General features: G+C 31.5%; 1 protein-coding gene across 2 annotated transcripts in view; it reads left to right on the top strand.

Moving 5' to 3' along the window:
- Positions 1-6497: 6497 nt before the first annotated feature.
- The window catches only part of LOC143233922 (succinyl-CoA:glutarate CoA-transferase), a 53244-nt gene continuing 39312 nt past the window's right edge, over positions 6498-20429 (top strand). The window contains exons 1-3 of one of the 2 annotated variants that reach the window (XM_076470809.1): positions 6498-6657; positions 11497-11557; positions 14014-14087. In XM_076470809.1, coding sequence (XP_076326924.1) covers positions 6540-6657; positions 11497-11557; positions 14014-14087 — 253 coding nt within the window. In that variant the 5' untranslated portion in view covers positions 6498-6539. Of the gene's footprint in view, positions 6658-6867; positions 6963-11496; positions 11558-14013; positions 14088-20429 lie in introns of those variants that run through there. The other variant, XM_076470810.1, reaches the window with a different exon arrangement.

Raw genomic sequence — 20429 nt, 5'->3', positions numbered from 1 at the left:
ATATATAACATAATTTAACTATAAAATAAAATTTCATCACAGAGAGGAAAGAAACAATTTGGATAGTAACCCTCAAAATATAACATTCACGAAAAAGTAGACTTCATAAATTACTTTTAAGATGATATCTGGTCTTATAATGTTATTAAATGATCAAAGAAATATTACAATAAAAAAGAAGAAAATATTCTAATAAAAAATAAAACTTTGCGTATCATACATTCATACAGTGAACTAGAGTAAGATGTTATATATCTAAAAATGGGTTGAACATTTTTAGAAATCCCAGTTTCTGATTAGTCAAAAAATCTGTTAGAAGTTTAGATTTCGAAATTGTAAAAGCTCTGTTATAAGTAAAATTTGTTATGGAAAACAGATTTGGAACCGGAAATTTTCAAAGCATTGCTTTGACCGATAAACATTACTACAGCCTTACATATACTCGCGTGTGTATTATTTGTATAAGATGTCTCCCTTTGCAACTGTGAACATTTGGTCCTCCAAGCAGTTTTTATGGTACTTATGGTACACACTCAATCTGCACATAGCTGTGTTACCTACTACATCATCACCGAATGACTCAGCTGATCTCTCATACGCCTTCCACTACTGTGTGGTTGTTATGGAAACAGAGCTCAGTTCTAATGGAAAAAGAAGTAAAAGTGTAAACACAGGTTCCTATACAAGTAACTGGATTTAGGCCAGCAATATATGAACGCTGTCCTCTAACTTTTGACCACGATATTCCATTAGACAAAACGTATTCTTGTTGCTACATCTTGATAGAAGGAAAGTACAACTTAAAGCAACAATAAAATAATACATTTCAGTGTATAACTTAAGAGCACTCACGAGTGTTTTAACTACAGGTTATACCTATCTAGAAATCTCAATAAATTTGTTACTTTTATTTTACTTAATGAAACTCTCCACTCCTTGGCAAATATTTTATATGGAAACTGAAAATTTCAATGAAAAATATCTTGTACGTCATCTTCCTATGATGCTTCACAGGTCAGTAGTCATAGTTTCACTTCATACATTACACTTTTAATACTCGGGTCAAATTATGTGTTTTTCCTTCCATGTGTAACTTGACAGTGTAATTTGATTTGTTTTATTGATAAGACCTACATCAACGACTTTGTGCAATGCTCATGTACATGGGGCACACGGCTATATATGTACAATACTCCGCAAGAATGTTATGGGATCTCAAAACTCAGATTTCAGGTTACTCTTATAAATAGTGGAAGATAAATTACAGGTGAAACATCATTATTTGGTTAATATTTATATTTGGTACAACAGAAACTCGGTGGAAGTGCTTGAATTCAGTAAACAGTTAATATTTTGCACATAGTCTTTCAGCAATATTCACTAAAAGTGTCCCTTGGTATTTTACTTCAAATATTTCTAATACACTCCCATAAAGTTTCTGTGGAAGTAACTTTTTATTCATCAAAGTATTGATCATACTTGAGTTGGTCAATTCTTCCACCTGTTATGCAAATATCTCCTGCCGCCTAAGCATAAGCACACCCCCAAACCATCACACCGCCTCCCAATGCTTCATGGTACGTGCTATGCAATGAGGAAAGTTTTTTCACCTTTCTTCCACCAGACGTACAAACTACGCTTTGAAGCAAAGTTTAACTCCTCCGTTTATGGCATAGCCAGGTGGTAAGGTCACTTGACTCGCAATCTGAGAGTCGCGGGCTCGAATCACCGTCACACCAAACATATTTGCCTTTTCAGCCGTGGGGCATTATAAGCGACGGTCAATCCCACTATTCGTTGGTAAAAGAGTAGCCCAAAAGTTGGCGGTGTTGCCTCTAGACTCACACTGTTGAACAGTCCAGCTTCTGTACCTTTTAGCAAATTTCAATATCTTGATAAAATTGGGAGATCGAAGTAAAGGTATTTTACTTGCTACATGACAAAGTATTCCGTTCTCATTGAGTCTTCTCTTTGTTTCTCTTTCTTCTATCCCGACGGCTGCATATACGAAGATACTTAACATTAGTATCGTTGAGTTTAGGTGCTCTGCATCTTCCTTTCCTAATTTCAAATTTACCTGTCTCGGTTTCACGATCTAACGTATACGTAACAGTATTAGGCGAGCATTTTAAGTCTACAGCAATTTGTGGGGAAAATTAGCTCCATAAAATGGAAAGAATGACAAAATAGTATTTGGCCCTAACACTTTTGCACCGTACTCTATATTAACAACACATATCATCACATGTACTTAATGTTTTACAGCCTGTTGAATGGCGTATATATGGCAAATATGTTAATTTTAATTCTTACTTCTTCAATATATTTGTCTTAATAGCCGCCACTCGTCAACAACGGTATATTTGTCTCTCTCATTCTGAATCACCAAATAAATAAGCACAGACAAAATACAGTTGAATTAAGACTTTTAGCTACAATTGATGTAGCCAATACAGCATATTAAATCACAGATTAAGATCAACACATAAACAAAAATCAACATTAAAATAAAATTACTTTCCAACATGATCATGAACACTGTTAACGTAATATGGCGATAATGAACTGCCATCTATCCATAAATCTACTCATTACTATTACCATCTCAGAAAAAATATAGAGTCGAAATATAATGAAATATGTGTGTGTTTTCTTATAGCAAAGTCACATCGGGCTATCTGCTGAGTCCACCGAGGCGAATCGAACCTCCTAGTTTTAGCGTTGTAAGTCCTTAGATATACCGCTGTACCAGCGGATACCGAAATATAATGAAACAAGGAATTTTACACTATAATTTATCACAGCCTGGTTCTGGTAGCATAACTCCTTCACTGTTCATGTGAAATTCGTGCACAAGTATTGCATGCCTGTGTTTAAATGATACTTAAATTTCCCGCTTTCATATACTTAAGTAATATCATGCAACTTCTGTATAAATTTCGTAGAAAGTTTTACAAAATATTCCATTTTTGTGCCTGAATAGCAAAAACTGCGCGGTATAAGTTACATATAAAACTGCTAAATTACACACATGACTGAGCTGCCCACACCAAACATTACTTTAAATGTGCAAATAAGATACTTTTTTCTTTAGAAAATAGCATGTTTTGCACTAATTACTTCAAGTAACTATTGGAAAATGTACACACTAAGGGCTATTACCTGATTAGGGGATAGGATTAACTCTATTTATTGATTACTTTCTGGGTTTAATTTATAAGAAAACCAAACAACTTTCTATTTGGAGTTTACTTCGATCGCTCGTCAGGAAAGCAGAAATTTGACATTTGTTCGCGAGTGCCTTATTGTGTTCAAAAGAAAATATAACTTAAAAAATAACTTTTTAATTAAAGGGACAAAAAACATATAGTAAAGCCCTGTACCAAATAAAATTACACTGTAAGAAACCCGTCTGAAAGACTAAACTTACAATTTCTCGCAATTCTGCAGTAGTCGTTCTCATTTTAGCAATAAAAGGCAACACGAAAAGCTGTTAATCGTCACTACCCACCATTTTTGGACTTCTATTTGAGCAACGAATAGTGGAGATGACTCTCACATTATAAAACCCCATCTCTGAAAGAACGAACATGTTTGGTGAGATTGGGATACGAACCCGTGACTTTGGGATTACGAATCGGGCGCCCTAACCACCAGGTTCTTTCACTAGAAACTCCAAAACTATTGTAGCTCTAATAACGTTTAACAAGAACTTTGTAATCATTAAACAGCTTTGGTAACTTACGATTAGCTGTTAGAAATACTATCTTCTAATGATCTGAATATGCTTATTCAATTATTTTTTTCCTGAAACAACAAATACTTGATCATCTTTTCGTGAATTTTTGCTGATATCTGAGGTCTATCGAGAATACTAAGTTCTCGATTCTAGGACTTCTTCTATTAACTTTCTTCCCTCCCTGTTTACTCAACACAGAACTTTATTTACATGCCTAATCATGGAATAGCCAAATTTCAGAATTTCATTAAATTTTCATTCCGATTCAAGGTTAATTGTCGAAGCTCAATGTGACATTTTCCTCGAAAAGTTGAAAATTCCGTTTTGTAGTTTTTCTTTGCAACTTTTTGAATTATCGGACGGAAATAAATCAACAACCAGTCCATTTAATGAGATGAAATCAGTTTATTCCGCCCCCCCCCAGTGGCACAGCGGTATTCTATAGACTAACCATGCTAGAAACTGGGTTTCGATACCTGTGGTGGGAAAAGCATAAATAGCACATTGTGTAGCTTTGTGCTTAATTATAATTATAAGCAGTTTATTTCGTCCTTTAAACGTTTCTACAATATTACACCACCTTTAAACTTTCGTTATTTATCAGGCCTAGGTTTATATCTCTGTAACAACAACACTATAAATAAAAGTCGCCCAATAACTCTCAACTCTCAAAATAATCTGACGCTTCATGAAACGTCATTCTTGTAATACACCTTTGTTCTAAGTGTCACCATCACTAATGTGACATAATATCACTTACATCAAAAACCTGCAAAATATTCTAACTAATAAAAAAAATTGTAATTTTAAAGGTGTTCTTGGATTGCGATATTCCTTGAGCAATTTTAAAGCAAAAAATAAATAAAATACTAGATTAAATTGTCCACTTACCAAATCTTTTTAGGAGTTTTCTCTTCCGAGACACGTGGTGTATGAATGAAATAGTGTCTTGTCTCTTGTTGCTGGAAGAATTTAACTTAGATTGAGTAAATCCACTGGCAATTTCAACCTTGTTGACCTGCTGGAAATAATCCCTACAGAAACTATTGGCTTTCAGTAGGTTGAGGCTTCAGTGACAAATTCTTCCTTAGAGTTACTGATTTTCTGTTCTCTCACAGACATTATTCCAAAACGATTGTGATAAATGACCTGAGGTTTAGATTACCTATCCTTTGATCACCTACTTAATCTTAACATTTATCTTCTTTTATGACAAGAACTGTTCAGCTTTAACATGTCACCTCGATGAAGTCCAGATTTATCAGCATTTGCTTCATAGCTACCTTGAATTTTATAATCAACTGATTTAAGTCTCTCCTGGGAGATTTCATCTTTGCCTTTGTTATTTATATTCACAATCACCCAACCATCAGTATTTCAGCTCAGAATACGACAAAGTATTTGGTTCCACTATGCCTCAATTATTAGATGAAGAATTATTTCTAATAATTCCTGAGTATTTCTTTTCTTACTGGTGGAATGACTGTTCTCATTGTTGTCACAGGAAGTCCATTCTGCGTGTAGTAAATGGTAATGGACTGTAAAGCTATTTGAAGATAACCTAACCTCGCACCCATATTTATTCATAAAGTCAGTTCTCAACATGCAATATTCCTTTATATTGATTATGCTCACATCATGAAGCATAAAGAAGTTTCCTACAGTAAGAATAACTTCTTGCTTAAGACTCGCTAGAATTGTCTCTTTCTATCTCAACTAACGCAACTCCACATTTCACAAAATATTTTTATCTTCTATCCTCGTTCTAGATATTTCTAAGGCAAACCTGAACGTAATGTCACATAACTCCTTAAAGGTCCGCAGCTTTCTCCAGCCACCAAATAAATTACAATATTAGAATCATATAGCTTTCAACAGTATTATTTCTTGTTGCGTGCATTTAACGGATAATAAAATGAAAAAAAACATAACACTAATATTACCATAGATAAAATTGTTGCAAATTTTTACTTCATATGGAAAGTAGTGACATATTCGGTTAATATCAGGTAAGTAGTCAAACGTTTTACACTAAAACGTGGATTCAAACCTTACAGTCTTTTACATCTCTGGCCCCGCATGGCCAGGTGAGTTAAGGCGTTCGACTCGCAATCTGAGGGTCGTGGGTTCAAATCCCCGTCACACCAAACATGCTCGCCCTTTCAGCAGTGGAGGGCGTTATAACGTGATGGTCAATCCCACTATTCGTTGGTAAAAGAATATCCCAAAAGTTGGCGGTGCGTGATGATAACTGGCTACCTTCCCTCTAGTCTTACACTGCTAAAGTAGGGACGGCTAGCGCAGATAGCCTATGAGTAGCTTTGCGCGAATTTCAAAAACAAACAAACCTTTGCCAATACAATGAATATACCAGTCAGGTATAATTCAGGGTTAAGTTAGCCTCTGCTACCTTTGAGAAATTAAAGTGGAATAAATCGGTTTGAAAATTACTCATTTCAGAAGAAATGATAAGTTACTGAAATATTTTTGACGATGTAGGCAGTATACTTTTCATTGTGATATCTTAAAATCAAGTAGTAACTGAATTACTTGGAAATGGTAAATGAAACAATTTTGCTTCATCTAAAGGAGCTGCAATAAATAAAAATCAGTAAGTATTGATCTAGTTACTAATACAACAATCTCGATGTTGTCCATAACATTTCTCATATTAGAAATAAATATAAACATTGATGTAAGATATTAGCATTCTAAGAATATTTGAGAACAAATAAACTGAGCAATCATTACAGCATATTCACACCAGATAGCACTTTAATTAGTTAAAGAAAAAACAAAAATGGTGCTTAACGTAATATTAAAGAAACCGTTGGTGCCTCAAATTGTTTTTCTGCGAAAGATCGTTCTGAATAAAAATTTTGAATTTGTACTTAAACGAAATTATGTTAATAATGAATGTAGGTATTAAATGCAAGTTCTGCAATACATAGTTATTTTTAAGATAATAACCTTTAATTTCTCGGTATTACTACTAAAATAAATTTTTATATTTATTATGCATTATTATATATTAAAATTTGATAATGCACTGTGGTTTAATATAATCAAACATTTACACAGACAATTGTTTCAGTTCAGTGAATTGAAGATTAAGAAAATATGTTTAATTACATGGCCATATAGTTTATGAACAAAATATTTTGTTTCTACTTAGAGCAAACACAAAGTAATGAGAAAGCACTTTTTTGACGTATTATAATTAGTAAGTTTGATCTTTGCCTTGTTCTTCTGATCCATGTGTTTTAGTCTTTATGTTCTATGGAAATCTATTATTTAATATGATGATCTTTCTAAGTAATTTTTGCTCGGAAAGGAAATTGGCCATTTCTAACTGCTACTGTGAAATTGTGTTCCTAAATAGAATAACAATGATGTGTAGGTGTGGGTTGTTATAGATTTGCCATATAAATTATATCAGCAACTACAGTTAATGTATTTATATAATTTTATATTATATGGCTCAAAACATTCAGAATACCTCCTTATGACAGATCTGTTAGAATAATGAACTAAAGAAATTGCATGTGGAATTTTTCTGTAGTATTTTCTGTGTATTGTAATGTTAATACATGGTTATTTTTATTTTTATTAACTTAATTTCAAAACCTTGTGCTTTTGGCAAAATTCTTGGTTATTTATTTTTATTGTCACACAACAATATAAATTTGTTTATATATATATATATATATATACCTATAATATTTTAGTTGTCAAAAAAAAACTATCCTCAGTAGTAGTAATAGTAAACTCTACTACATTTGGAAAAATAAAATTTTTCAAACTGAACAGTAAATCATTATCATGTAATGATTTGACATATATTTGTGGTTAATATTTTCTTTTACTAACAGCTTGATTATAATCATGACAAGTATTATATTATTAAATAACATGTACCTATAATGCAAAAATATATGCACATTCTTTGAATGAAATTCTTTGTTAGTAACTTTGATTGTGAATTTTCTTTAATTTAGAGGATTTCATTTTCCAAACAGTTACCTATTTTTTTCTATTTGTTTTTTTTTTCTCTCAGTATGTCTTACTGGTTTTAAATTAATATAGCATTACAACTTCAACAACAAAACCTAATACTAATATAGTTTCTTTTTCTCTAATTTTCTATTTGCCTTTGTTTGTTTTCATATTTTATTTTTCTTTCTTTCAAGTTTTTTTTTTTTTTTACAGTTTTCCTTTTTAATCCTTTACTAACATAAAATTGTTCCAGAATTTTAAAATTTCAAATTTACCTCAATGAAGTTTTGGAGATTTATTTGAAGAAAATTACCCTAATTTTACCTAAATATACCTATTTTTTACAGGCATATTATGGTTAGTGTTGTTACTGTTTATCACTTTAGCCTGTATTAAGATTGATGTTTTAAATTAACACACTGTGGAGTGTGCAATATTGTGTGATAAAAGTTAAAATGTAAATGATAGCACAAGAGATGGTTGAAAGATTCATTTAAATTAACTGATATAGTGATAAATTTTATTCATATTTGAAGATTTTAAAAGGTAATATTCGAATTAATTGTTATGTTAAAAAGGTTTGTCAAAAACTTACCAAAGTGATAGTTTGGATATTCAAAGCCTACAACTGATTAGAGTTTCAAATATTGTTGTCTAGTTTGTGCTCATAATTATATACTATTTTACTAAGTGTTATGTTTTGTTCTATTCAGAATTTAGTATGAAGGTGCATTCATCTTATCAAAATTGTATAACTGTGTGTTTGTGTTAGCATCTATCACCCAGAGTTGGCTGTTTTGATTACTATAACTTGCGGTGTGGCAATCAGAAACTGCCCAAAAGTATATATGGAATACTGTTTTAGGATCTTTACCAAAAAAGTAGGATAAAAAAAAGCCTCTGAAATAAGGCACATTTCCACTTTATTATAGTCTTTTGGGTACTTGCATATTAACAGGGGGCCATTAATTTCTTAATTATTTTAATGCTTTCTTATTACATTTTTTTGTTGTTATGAAAAGGAAAGAAAACATAAATTAATCTAAATATATATACATTTAATATTGTATTAATATGTTTTAAATTTCTCATACGTTCTAGTGATTTTAATTCCCTTTTCCCCAAAAAATATGTAAGTACAGACTTTACTTTCAATTTAAAGAAACATTTACTTAATCTGTTAAATTAGTCAGTTATTACCTTCTACAAAGCAGTATAGGCAGGTAGCATTCAATGAGGTCTTTAAAGAATTAATAACAGAAGGAAGGGGATCAATATCTAACATTGTTTTTTATACAGTTTTCATTTTCTTAACAGGTATTCTCAGCTGTAGTAGCTTATAAAAGCTTTATATTAGTGCCACAGTTTGCTGTAATGATTTTTCTGTAACTATATGTTTCAGAAAATAACTCCAACTTGTTAAAAATAAAGATTTCTTTACTTATCATTACATATCATTTGTATGAAATTTTGCATTGGAAACTATTTCTAAAGGAAGAGAAGGCAAGAAGAACACTTTGGTGAAGTTTTATTTCTATTTTCTCAGTAGTTACCTCTACCACTGAAGTTGTATGGAGATTGTGTTTTCACCTTTCTCTCTCTGTGTTTATGTATATCTGTCACCAAGTTTACTCAAAATTAACTGAATGGAAAGAAAGTTGGTATACATTTGGACTATGATTTAATTAGAAGCAATTGATTTTGTGGGTCAGGTTCAGACAAATCTGAAAAAGCTCTATTTCTTAACATAAGAACCATATTTCACACAGTTTTTGCTCTATAACTCAGTCAAAAAATCAGATATTTATGAAATACAGTAGATACATTTAGAATATTATTCATCATTATTCCTGCCAAAAATATCGTATTTTCCGCCTAATAAGCCGAATTTCTGGCCCTAAATTTTGGACCTGATTTTTGGGGTCGGCTTATTGGCCGATCACTCATTTCGGAAATTTCTTCTTCTTAGGAAATGTTTTTCTTTTGAAAATTACCATAGGCGGTAATTTTGTCCCATCAGCAAAGCACGTTATGACTACAGTGAAACGTTGTTTCTGGAATTTCATTGGTTACCTAATTACAGTGAGTGGAGCCAATAGCAAATGACATATTGATTCCATCTCTGTCTCAATACGACACGTTCTGCTTTACTACAGAACGCCAATGATCACACACAACATGCATGCTGACGCTGAAACGAGACTAAGAAATCATTTTGAAGAAACTTGTCACTTCTTAAAATGGCTTTGGCTTATTAGGGTAATAAGCAAAAACCCTCATTTTCAGAGCTGAAAATTGGCCTCGGCTTATTCGGCGATTCGGCTTATTAACCGAAAATACTGTAGTCCATGTGTATTGATAACAATGGACATACAGACACATTTTCATATTTTTTTGAGAGCCAAGTATAATCAGTGCTGCATGGCAGAGGTATGCACTCTAGTTGTTTAATTGATTTCATCTTACTTAAATTATACAAGAAATGCTGAACTGCATCCTACTTGTGCAATTATGTAGTTATTGATATTATTTTAAACAGTAGCAGCAGCTTTTAAATTATCCTCTAATTTCTTTTCTTATAAAATGTAAATGGAGGACTTTTTTTTATTTTTACAGTCTGACTCATGAATATGAACATTTACATTAAGTGATGGCAAAACTTGTATATTTTAAAAAAATCATTTAAAAAATTTAACCATACACTACATTTTGTTACTTTTTAACTGTCCTACAAAGTAACTCAAAATGTTTCAAACATTTAAACCCAATAAGGTTTTTTCGTTTTTCCCATATGCATAGTGACCTGTCTTGCATACTGAAAAATGTTACCTCTAGTCAAAATAATGATATATCATTTGGTTTCATGTAGTCAGGATTCTTAAGAGAGTTAATCACTGTGAAGGTATCCTATCAAAGCAATAGTCTTGTCAAATTTATTTAAGCAATACACAATTGTTGTTAATATTAAATATTCTTTATAAAAATTGTCTATTTTCTGTTATACTTTGTGTCTTGTCTTGTTAGTTCATTTAACCTTGACTCAGTGGGACACATAGTATTATTTTGTAATTGATATTTTGAGTGACTGTCTTGTTATCTACAGAATTTATTCCATATATCTCTAAATTTTCTTCAGTTTTGCCTGTATAAATCACAGTAGTGAAACAATCTACAGTGAAAAATATAGGTTACAATTCTAATTCTTTTCTTTCTTTAGCTTAAAATCTTAGTTCAATAATGTGTTCCTCTCTAAGCAAAGCAGATACTTGGTATTAGAGATGTACTTTTTATTGTATTTGCTTGTTGAAGTAACAAATAGAGTTATACTTCCTGACACCATGATAAAAAAGCCATAGAATAGAATATACTCTGTAGATAGTAAATGGCCATAAGGCATTAAAGATAATCTTAGCTTTATTTGGGTTTATGAAGATGTATATTTATTCTTTTTCAGTTTTTTTTATTTTACATGTTTAGTACACATTAAAGTTGATGTATTTGATTCATGATAATTAATCTGGCTTTCTATCCTATGCTAAATGAAATTTATTATATTTTTTAGAAAAATTAATAGGTTGTAGAGAACATGTATATACATTTTTTTACATGTATATCTTGCACAAATAAACTACAGTAAAAGTAATTAAGTACATCAACAGAGAAAAAAACTAATTTTCATTTTATATTTTGCACCTTTGTGCATTGGTGATTGATATTTATTCAGTATTTTAATAGTGATATTTATATGTTTTTCATTATAGATATTGCCAAAAGTGAAACTAAGGGACCTCTTTCTGGTGTAAGAATTATTGACTTAACTAGGTAAGGTACCTTATATTGTCTCTGCATAACAGGTAGATTGATCTGTAAACACTTTTAGCTAATTTCTAAATAAACAATTTGAAGAACTTTCAACTCTAACAGTACAATCGTTTTAAATCTCATTTGTGCAAAGATTTGGTTTTGAGAGAGAATTTTATTTAAAATATTAATTGAATGTTAGGTCTTGTCAGCCATATTATTTTTTAAGTTTATGATAAGTTTTTCATCTTTGTTATGCAACTCACTTTTTCAATAGACCAACATTTCTGGGTGACCAAATTTAAAAAATGGATAGAGTAACTCTTGCACCTAATTTTGTAGTGGTTATTAAAAATGTGAAATAATTTAATATTTATTTAATTTACCTTAAATCTATTGAACTGTTCTTCATTATTTTCAAATATATTAGCATTGTGTTTAAAGTAATGTCAACTTCATTTTTTGTGATAGACATATATTCACCTACTCCTATAGATCTACTACTATCTGCAAAACCTGCACAGACCTGGGTTTACCACAACACACAGATGGAACTATAATCCCCATGAAGGCTGTTTGGCTTTACATATCCATTGCCTTATTTTGCATCTGCCACTGGTACTCACATTCTGATCTTGATGGGCTTCTTTGTCTGATTCACTTTTTGTGGTGATATATGGCATATCCTTCCTCCTTTCAGGCTTCATGTTTCCAACACTTTATTCCACAAAACCCTTCTGTTTCACCTGATCTGTCCACTATAATGCTAACTGGTTGGGTTCATCAACTCCTTGCACTGGCATAGTTGGATTTATCCAAAAATTGCCATCTCCACAATATTTCTTCTCATCAGATCTGTCAAATCACTATAACCTTGGTTCCTTGCCTTCATTATTCTTTGGACAAGATCTTCAGGCTGGAATGTGGGCTAGTTCCAGTACCTTTGCTGGTTAATATGTGCATAATCTAGCTGTATCTTCCTGTGGTGAACATTATTTTCTTCCCATGGTGAATCTACACACATCCATTGATCTTTGACTCGGATATATCTTATCACCTCCTTTCATTTATGATTTTATTTCTATAATCCTAGTTTTAACCACAGACAATGGGATCCCACTCTGAGGTAGATGTTGCCTAGTTAGGTATTGCTGTATTTACTGATTGCACTATAATGCTCACTGTAGAGATGGGGTATTCTGTAAGACTATTGGTGGCATACTAAGTGATATATATACATACATATGTCTCTAGATATCAGTAAGTTTCACTCACTGGTGGACCATCACTCATGAACTACATTAGTAAACCAAAAAGGGGATTTCAGCCCATTCCTGCTGACCCTTTGATTGAATAAATTGGGGTCAGTCTGCTTTTCAAAATAGGGAATTGCTAACAGAAGGGGATTTCTTCAGTGTAATGTTCCTTTAGACTCCCTACTACATTTACTTTCCTCTTTTTTTTTTCCTTCATTGGAGCACAAAAGTCCCTTAACACCTTCCAATTCCTGGCAGTTTACCATTTAACACTTTACCATTCAAACTCATGATTATATGCTCAGTAATAAGAGGATATAGCTGGTTTCCCTTCTTCCATTTCCTCTGAATACTTACTCCTAGGTAGACAGATGTTGGTTGGAGCTGGGCCATCCTACAGGGAACCTCATTGTAATACCAGATGCAGAATAGGATCATCCTGTTCCTACAGTTGGGTGCAGTAGAAGCCTATCTTCTGGTTAATTTCAGTTCCAGAAGGCTCTTCCCTACTCCTACGGTTGAGTTTGTCTGCCTTATAATACCAGTTACAGGATCTCATACTCTGTCTGTGCAGTTTATCTCATGCACATCCTTTCCTACTTCAAGGACAAAGAGTATATGTATTCCAGAAGTAATGAGGTAACCCACAAGTGTGCTTCATTTTCATCTCAGAGCACATCTGTTCATTCTGGGTGGTGACTTTCTACTTGGATTTGATATTGTACACCTACACTGGCCCCTCCACCTTTGCAATGTTTTGTGTGAGAAGGGGAAACCATATGGAAGTTAACATTTTTCTTTCACTGAAAATGTATTTCCAATACGTACTTTTAAGAAGTGCCTCTTTTAACACACTTCCTACCCTTCCTCACTGTTGGAGGTGTTTTCCTTTTGAAGCTTGTCAATTCTCAAAAATGAAGTTTGAACAGGAATAGCAAAGTGAGCTAGCTGTGCCAATATAGGTGAAGCAGTACTATTGGTGAAAGGTAGTCACATGATATAAACTTGTGCACTGATCAGATAAATATTTTAGTAATGTGTAGAGGGCAGAAAAACATCAAGATCGCTTTATGTGTGCAGGAATGGGTAAATACATAGAATTCCACAGGTAAATACATTTCAAACTCTTGTAATTTTGCTAAGGATACTTGTAATTATAATACAAAATTCTTCAAACATACATATGTTAATAAAAATAATAAATAATTTTTATCTGCCTAGAATCTTGGCTGGTCCTTTTTGTACAATGATACTTGGTGACCTTGGAGCTGAAGTCATAAAAATTGAACACCCAGGTTTGTTCTCTTCCCTGCCTTCATCAAAGTGTTTAGTTAAAAAATACATTTACTAAATTTTAAAACTCAAAGTAAAAATTGTAATGTTTTTAAATATGTTAAAAACTTTGTTTTGTTTTCAGAACAATCATGTTTATAAAAAGCACTTGGCTACTTTAGGTTTTCTGGAATCTATCTATTGTATTAATTTCAACTCTATATGTCATATGTATATATATATCTTTCAATATGTTTTCTCAATAAAGATATTTTGAAGTATATGCAATATTAATCAATAAGCACAAATGTGTGTATGTATATAAATAGATATATAAGAATAAACTGATCTACTGCAGTGTGATAGAAGTTATACACATCATAACTTGGCAAATTTTATGTTCCTTGACTTAAAATTCAATAAATGTATTCAATGATAGGTTTATTATTTTCTACTTTCTTTTCTATTACATTTAGTTAGAAATCTTTAAGTTAGTGTGTAAATTTACACACAAAACTTTTTATTGGCTACTAGTTTATTGCATAATATTTTGAGATACAAGTGCTGTCTTTCAGAAATAAAAGATGTTATTGTTAAATTCATGAACATTATAGTCTTCTCGGTATAGCACAATCTCTTTTGTATAGTATGTAATAATCCTCTCAGTGGTTTCTACTACCTCAATGTGAATGTCAATGTAGATGAAGAATTATAAGATTTAAGAGATAGGATTTCATTTTGTAACCAACATCAAGAATATTAATTCTAACATTATATTATTTGGCAATATAACTAAAGTTTAAGAGGAAGATAGTACTGTGAAGACTATATAAAACCATAAATGTACCATGGAAAATACACATAAAACTACAGGGTGGTTGGAAAGTCACTATGCAGTTTTGTCTGTTAATAAATATATAAGTGCACAGTGACTTTCCAAACTCCCTGTATGTATCTTATAATTTTCTGATGTCAGCTTATACTGCTTCACTTTGTGCATAGAGCAATAAGTGCATAATTACTTGAACTATTATCATGATTTATGTCCTACATGCATCAGTAGCTCCAATTTATAATAAATATCTTAAAAATGACTAACATATACTATTCTTAACCCTTTATTTATGGGCTGGGTATAATATACACGTTTGCAAATATTAAGTGTTTGTACTATAACTTTTGATACAGCATGTATATCTTCACAAATTTTGATAGACCTTTAGCAAAGATTACAAGTATTGTGTATACAAAAAAATTAGATTTTTAATAAGATATGTTTACAAAAGATCTATTTGTGATATAAAAAGTTTTTTGTTACTAGTCTGAGTGCAAAGCAATTTCATGTTATGATTTTAAAACCATTCTTTATCCCAAAAATCTCAGATACAATTTATGTAATTTTTAAAACCTCCTAAATACCTTTCAAATGTTTGTTTTCAGTGAGACTTTATTTGTCATATTATTTTCTATAAGTATGTAGGGTCTGTCAACCATCATAAAAAAATTAGTAAATAAATATAAATTAGCTTTTATCCTGCTAGAATGACTATGTATTATAACACAAGAAAACAAGTGATTAGTCTAGGTAGCATAAGCCTCATAACATTATATATGAATGTATATATTTATTATTTTTATGATATTATAATCCAACAATATAAAACTGGCCTTTAGTCTTCCTTGTCTTGGCTGTGTTTCAGTGGACTAGTATTTTGTAATATACTGTCACATTTCAGCTATTGTATATTACATATATGTATATAGATTATTACTATTTAGAAATAAATTATTAAACTTATTTCTCTTAAAATATAGAACAATAAATCAAGAAGTAAAGCAAACAGTTATCTCTTTTCACTATGACCTTTGTACTCAGTTGTTGTTGGACATAGGTTGCTAAGCCTTTTTAAATTTTGCACATAGATGATATTGAACAAATTTCTTTTTGGTTTCATACATGTAGTTGAATAACCAAAAAATCATAAATAACTACACTGGTACCATAGAATTTCACTATATTTTATTAAGTTTAGCAACTAAGATTTATTTAGATTTTAAAAAATGTGAAACCTCAAGCAGACTGAAGACACAACATACCTTCTTGAAACTTGGATTGAAAGAATGAGATAGCCTTTTTAAAGATTAAAATGGCTGAAAAAACCACTATTGGGACATTCTAAACTGTTGATTGGCTATTCACATGTCAGTATACTGAGTATATGAGGGACCATTACAAAAAATGGAAAGAGTTGAAAGGGGCCACCACATTTGATTCAGCACATAGGCCATATGTCAGCAAAAGTAAAAAGATATGAAGTTCTTATTTTATATACTAGTTTTGTAATATTAGTAATTTGAGTTACTAATCCGTATGAAATTATAAACGTAGTATTTTGACATCACAAACATCTAATTTTAAACAGTGCTGCATTCAACATACCATATGACTCACTAAAATCTATATTTAGTTGTGTTCTTTTAATATCTACTTTTAAATTAAGAAATGAGCTCATATATAATATTAAAGTTTGAATTATAATCCACAATTTGATTCCAAACTTATTGACATCAATTCATAAAATAGTGGTTCAATAAAATTTTGAATGCAAAGCAACAAACATGATGACAGCTTTTGAATCCTGACCCGTTACATAAGGGTTAAAGCAGGTGCAACACCTTCATCCCTATGCATATGAGATCTAAATACACATACCACAACCTTTTACAATGTTTCATTCAACATGCCAATGTGTATTTGGTGTTACAGATATAAACTATTTTACCCTAGATTGGTAACTTAGCAACAATTAATACTAGAAAATAAATACCAGATATTCTATTAAAGAATACTGTAAAAAATAACTGTAAATATACATGTAGCAAGTTCTAGGGGTTATACAAATGTGATGTTAAAATATCCAATGAAATATTTATTTTTGTTCTTCACATGGACATGATCTTGAACTCTGACTTGTCAGAATTTGTGATAGACTAATGTCCATTTATCAACATATCTTGAGGCCTGGCATGGCCAGGTGGGTTAAGGCATTTGACTCATAAACTGAGGGTTGTGGGTTTGAATCCCCATCGCATCGAACTTGCTCACCCTTTCAGCCATAGGGGTGATATAATGTGACGGTCAATCCCACTATTCGTTGGTAAAAGAATAGCCCAAGAGTTGGCAGTGGATGGTGATGACTAGCTGCCTTCCCTCTAGTCTTACATTGCTAAGTTATGGATGGCTAATGCAGATAGCTCCTCAGTAGCTTTGTGCAAAATTCAAAACAAACTAAACCAAATCGACATATCTTGAGTACAAATACTTTTCAATCTCATCAGACTTTTATGCATACAATAATGTACACTAATGTACAATAATGTACAAAAGCTTGCCACCTTTTATGTACATGTATGTAGTAAATTTAGAATTATAGTCAATATTTTTTCTTCGTTATAAGGTCAGTCCAAAGAAATCAGCCTCAGAACATTCAGTTAAAGCAATATTTTTGAATGGTTGAAGAAACTAAACAAATAATCATGTAAATATTTCTCCATTTTCACAAATTCAGGATTGAAGCAATAATTATATTACCTTTTAGCTTTATACATTATCATGATGCAATTATACACATTATGGACACCCATATAATCATGAGTCTTATAAATGAAGCACTGGTTCATTATTTTTTATCAGCAAATATTCACTAGGGTTTTAGCTTTATTAGCAAAAGTGTAGCAATTCTAAATCTTAACTAATATTTTGATGAACATTGATTTGAATTTTCAGGTTTATGTGTAACTAATGCATGACCTACATGAATAAAATCATCCCCAGAAGTTTAGCTTTTAGCATATTTCTTGTTTAAAGATATTTTAAAAGGGTACTTTATTCAAAATATATAATCGTGGTTCTTTTCAGACCTCATTTAATATTATTTCAATAATACTACCTTTCAGGGTTACATTGGCTTCATATTTTCTAATATTTATAATTAGTTGAGAAATAGTTAATTCTAAGTTTTCTTAATTAAAATTTTGATTAACTTAATTAAAAGAAATTATAGTTTTATCTTTCTCTGCATTGGCAGCCTTATGTATATAAGCATTTGTTTTCTTTACAAATTTGTGTCTTTGTGCTTCTTTTGCATACAGCTGTGCAAATACTGTCTCTTCACAAAAATGCCTACTGCATATATTCTTGTCTTGATATTTTCTTGATTACCTGTATGTTTCACAAACATGCTTTTGTTGATTAGAAAAATCTGCATCTATTATCTTTTGTATACAATTCATCTAAGAACTTTGTGAACATATATTCGGATAATAAAAATTAGTTCATTTTATAGTGATGGAAACCACAGAATAACTGGATGTTCAAAAAGATATTTTTATGAATTAATTTTGACTTCTCTGAATTTGTAAAAGAAAGAGACCAGACATAATGTAAAATACAATGAAAATTGTTTTCATTTGCACTCAAGAACACAATCAAAATAACATGCACAGTATGAAGAACATTCCCATTACTGTATAATATAATATCTACTACCTGAAGAAGGGCATCTGCCTGAAATGTTGCACAGTATAAGTTTTTTATTTGAAACTGTTTATTTATCCTTTTATTTGAATTATTCCTTTATTGTATAGTTAACTATATGTAATTTCCTGACAATTTATGAAGATATTTAATAAGAATTACATCATACTAGAATGAGTAAATTCAACATTTCTTACTTCTCAAGAAATGTAGTATTTACTATAATGACTAGTGCTATACTCATGTTGCTGAATATTTTTATTTAAACATAGGTAAGGCAATGATAATTACAGAGGAAGTACTAAAATTTCACATACCAAATTGAGGGCTTGAGCATGAGAGTGAGAGGGAGCTAACTCAGAGATCATAGTGTTATATACCTAAATATTTAGAGTAATGTATTCTTAGAACACATGCACTACCTATTGGTCTATTTGATTTAAATATAAGGAAAATCATAGCTTGAGATCATCTGATTTACCTTTAAGGAACTTCCACTGATTATCTGTGCACAATATTCAGTATTACATGCAGTAATACACCCATAGGAAGAAAAATATTATCTACTTGAGAATTATAAAGAAGCAATGGAAACTAGAATAAACTCGGTTTAATGTTTTGCACATACACAAAATAAATGATAAATTCAGATTAAATTCTGCCATGTTAAACAAAGATGGCGATGCAGAATAATTTCATATACTACACTCTGAGGTATGTCCGTTTGGTCAAGATAGTGATGATGAAGTACTGCTTTATCTCTGAGTAACTAGTAACTAATTTAATGAGAATGGATTAAATAGACTGGAAACAATGTAAAATACAAGAAATCATGAAGTCTTTATTAATTCATGAGCAGAGTATGTCTACTTTTGATATGAGGCACTCAATTCAACTGCATCTTTAGTTTCTGAAGCAATACATGCCTCTGCACAAAGGAAACTATTTTCCTTAGTGATTTGCATCCCACTAGCCTTTAGGCAACTCCCACCTAAACTCATGAGATTTCTCGTGATTTGCAGTATTGCATAATGACATTGAAGTGCAGTAAAAGCCCTCCACCAGAATGAGGGTGATACAACCTACATGTACTCTAGCTCCTTCTGTGCTTTTGCACTCATGATCTTCATTCTATTCCTCAGCATTGATAACACCAGACATGTTTTTCTTTGTCAGTTTAACAAGATTTAAGATGTTAAGAAAACTTAATTTTCTTTCTTTTTTTTCCTTCAGTCTATGAACACTAGTTCATGTACTGTCTTCTTTTTGTGTGAATGAATTCAACTGCTGTCACTCCGTCAATGATTTTCACAACCTCATACACATGGTTAGAACTGAAGTTGTTGGCCTATAAAGTGATGGCTATGGTGCATCAAAAATTAGTCAATTTTATGCAACATTCAGAACAAACTATTGATGGTCCTTTCATAGCTGCTTAAAAGTTGATTGTTTGGAAAGAGTCATATTTAGACAGGCTGAATTTCCCATTCAGTCACATGTCATTTTGGTAGTATTGACCAGACCTCCTCCTCCATATGTAGACTTATTAATCAGGTGATGTTATCCTGCTCTGAGAATGCAATATCTTCCTAAGTCAAACAGGTCGTGAGGATCAAATGACATGGTTTTTAGTGGAGTTTCTAAATTCTAGGGTTTAATTGTTATCATCATCAGATGAAATCAGCATACTAGAGGATTATACTATCAGAACATTCCCTTTACAGGTTCAAAATCAGGCTTCATTCAGGTTGCAGACCAATCAAGGTTCCAGCACTTCTTGACTGGAGGGAACCAACTCTAAAATAAATCTAAAAATAAATTAATGAAC

The sequence above is a fragment of the Tachypleus tridentatus genome, chromosome 12, assembly GCF_004210375.1.
Source record: "Tachypleus tridentatus isolate NWPU-2018 chromosome 12, ASM421037v1, whole genome shotgun sequence".
NCBI classification, from domain to species: Eukaryota; Metazoa; Arthropoda; class Merostomata; order Xiphosura; family Limulidae; genus Tachypleus; species Tachypleus tridentatus.
The sequence above is the reverse complement of the archived record's forward strand: the minus strand, read 5'-3'. Positions and strand labels throughout refer to the sequence as shown.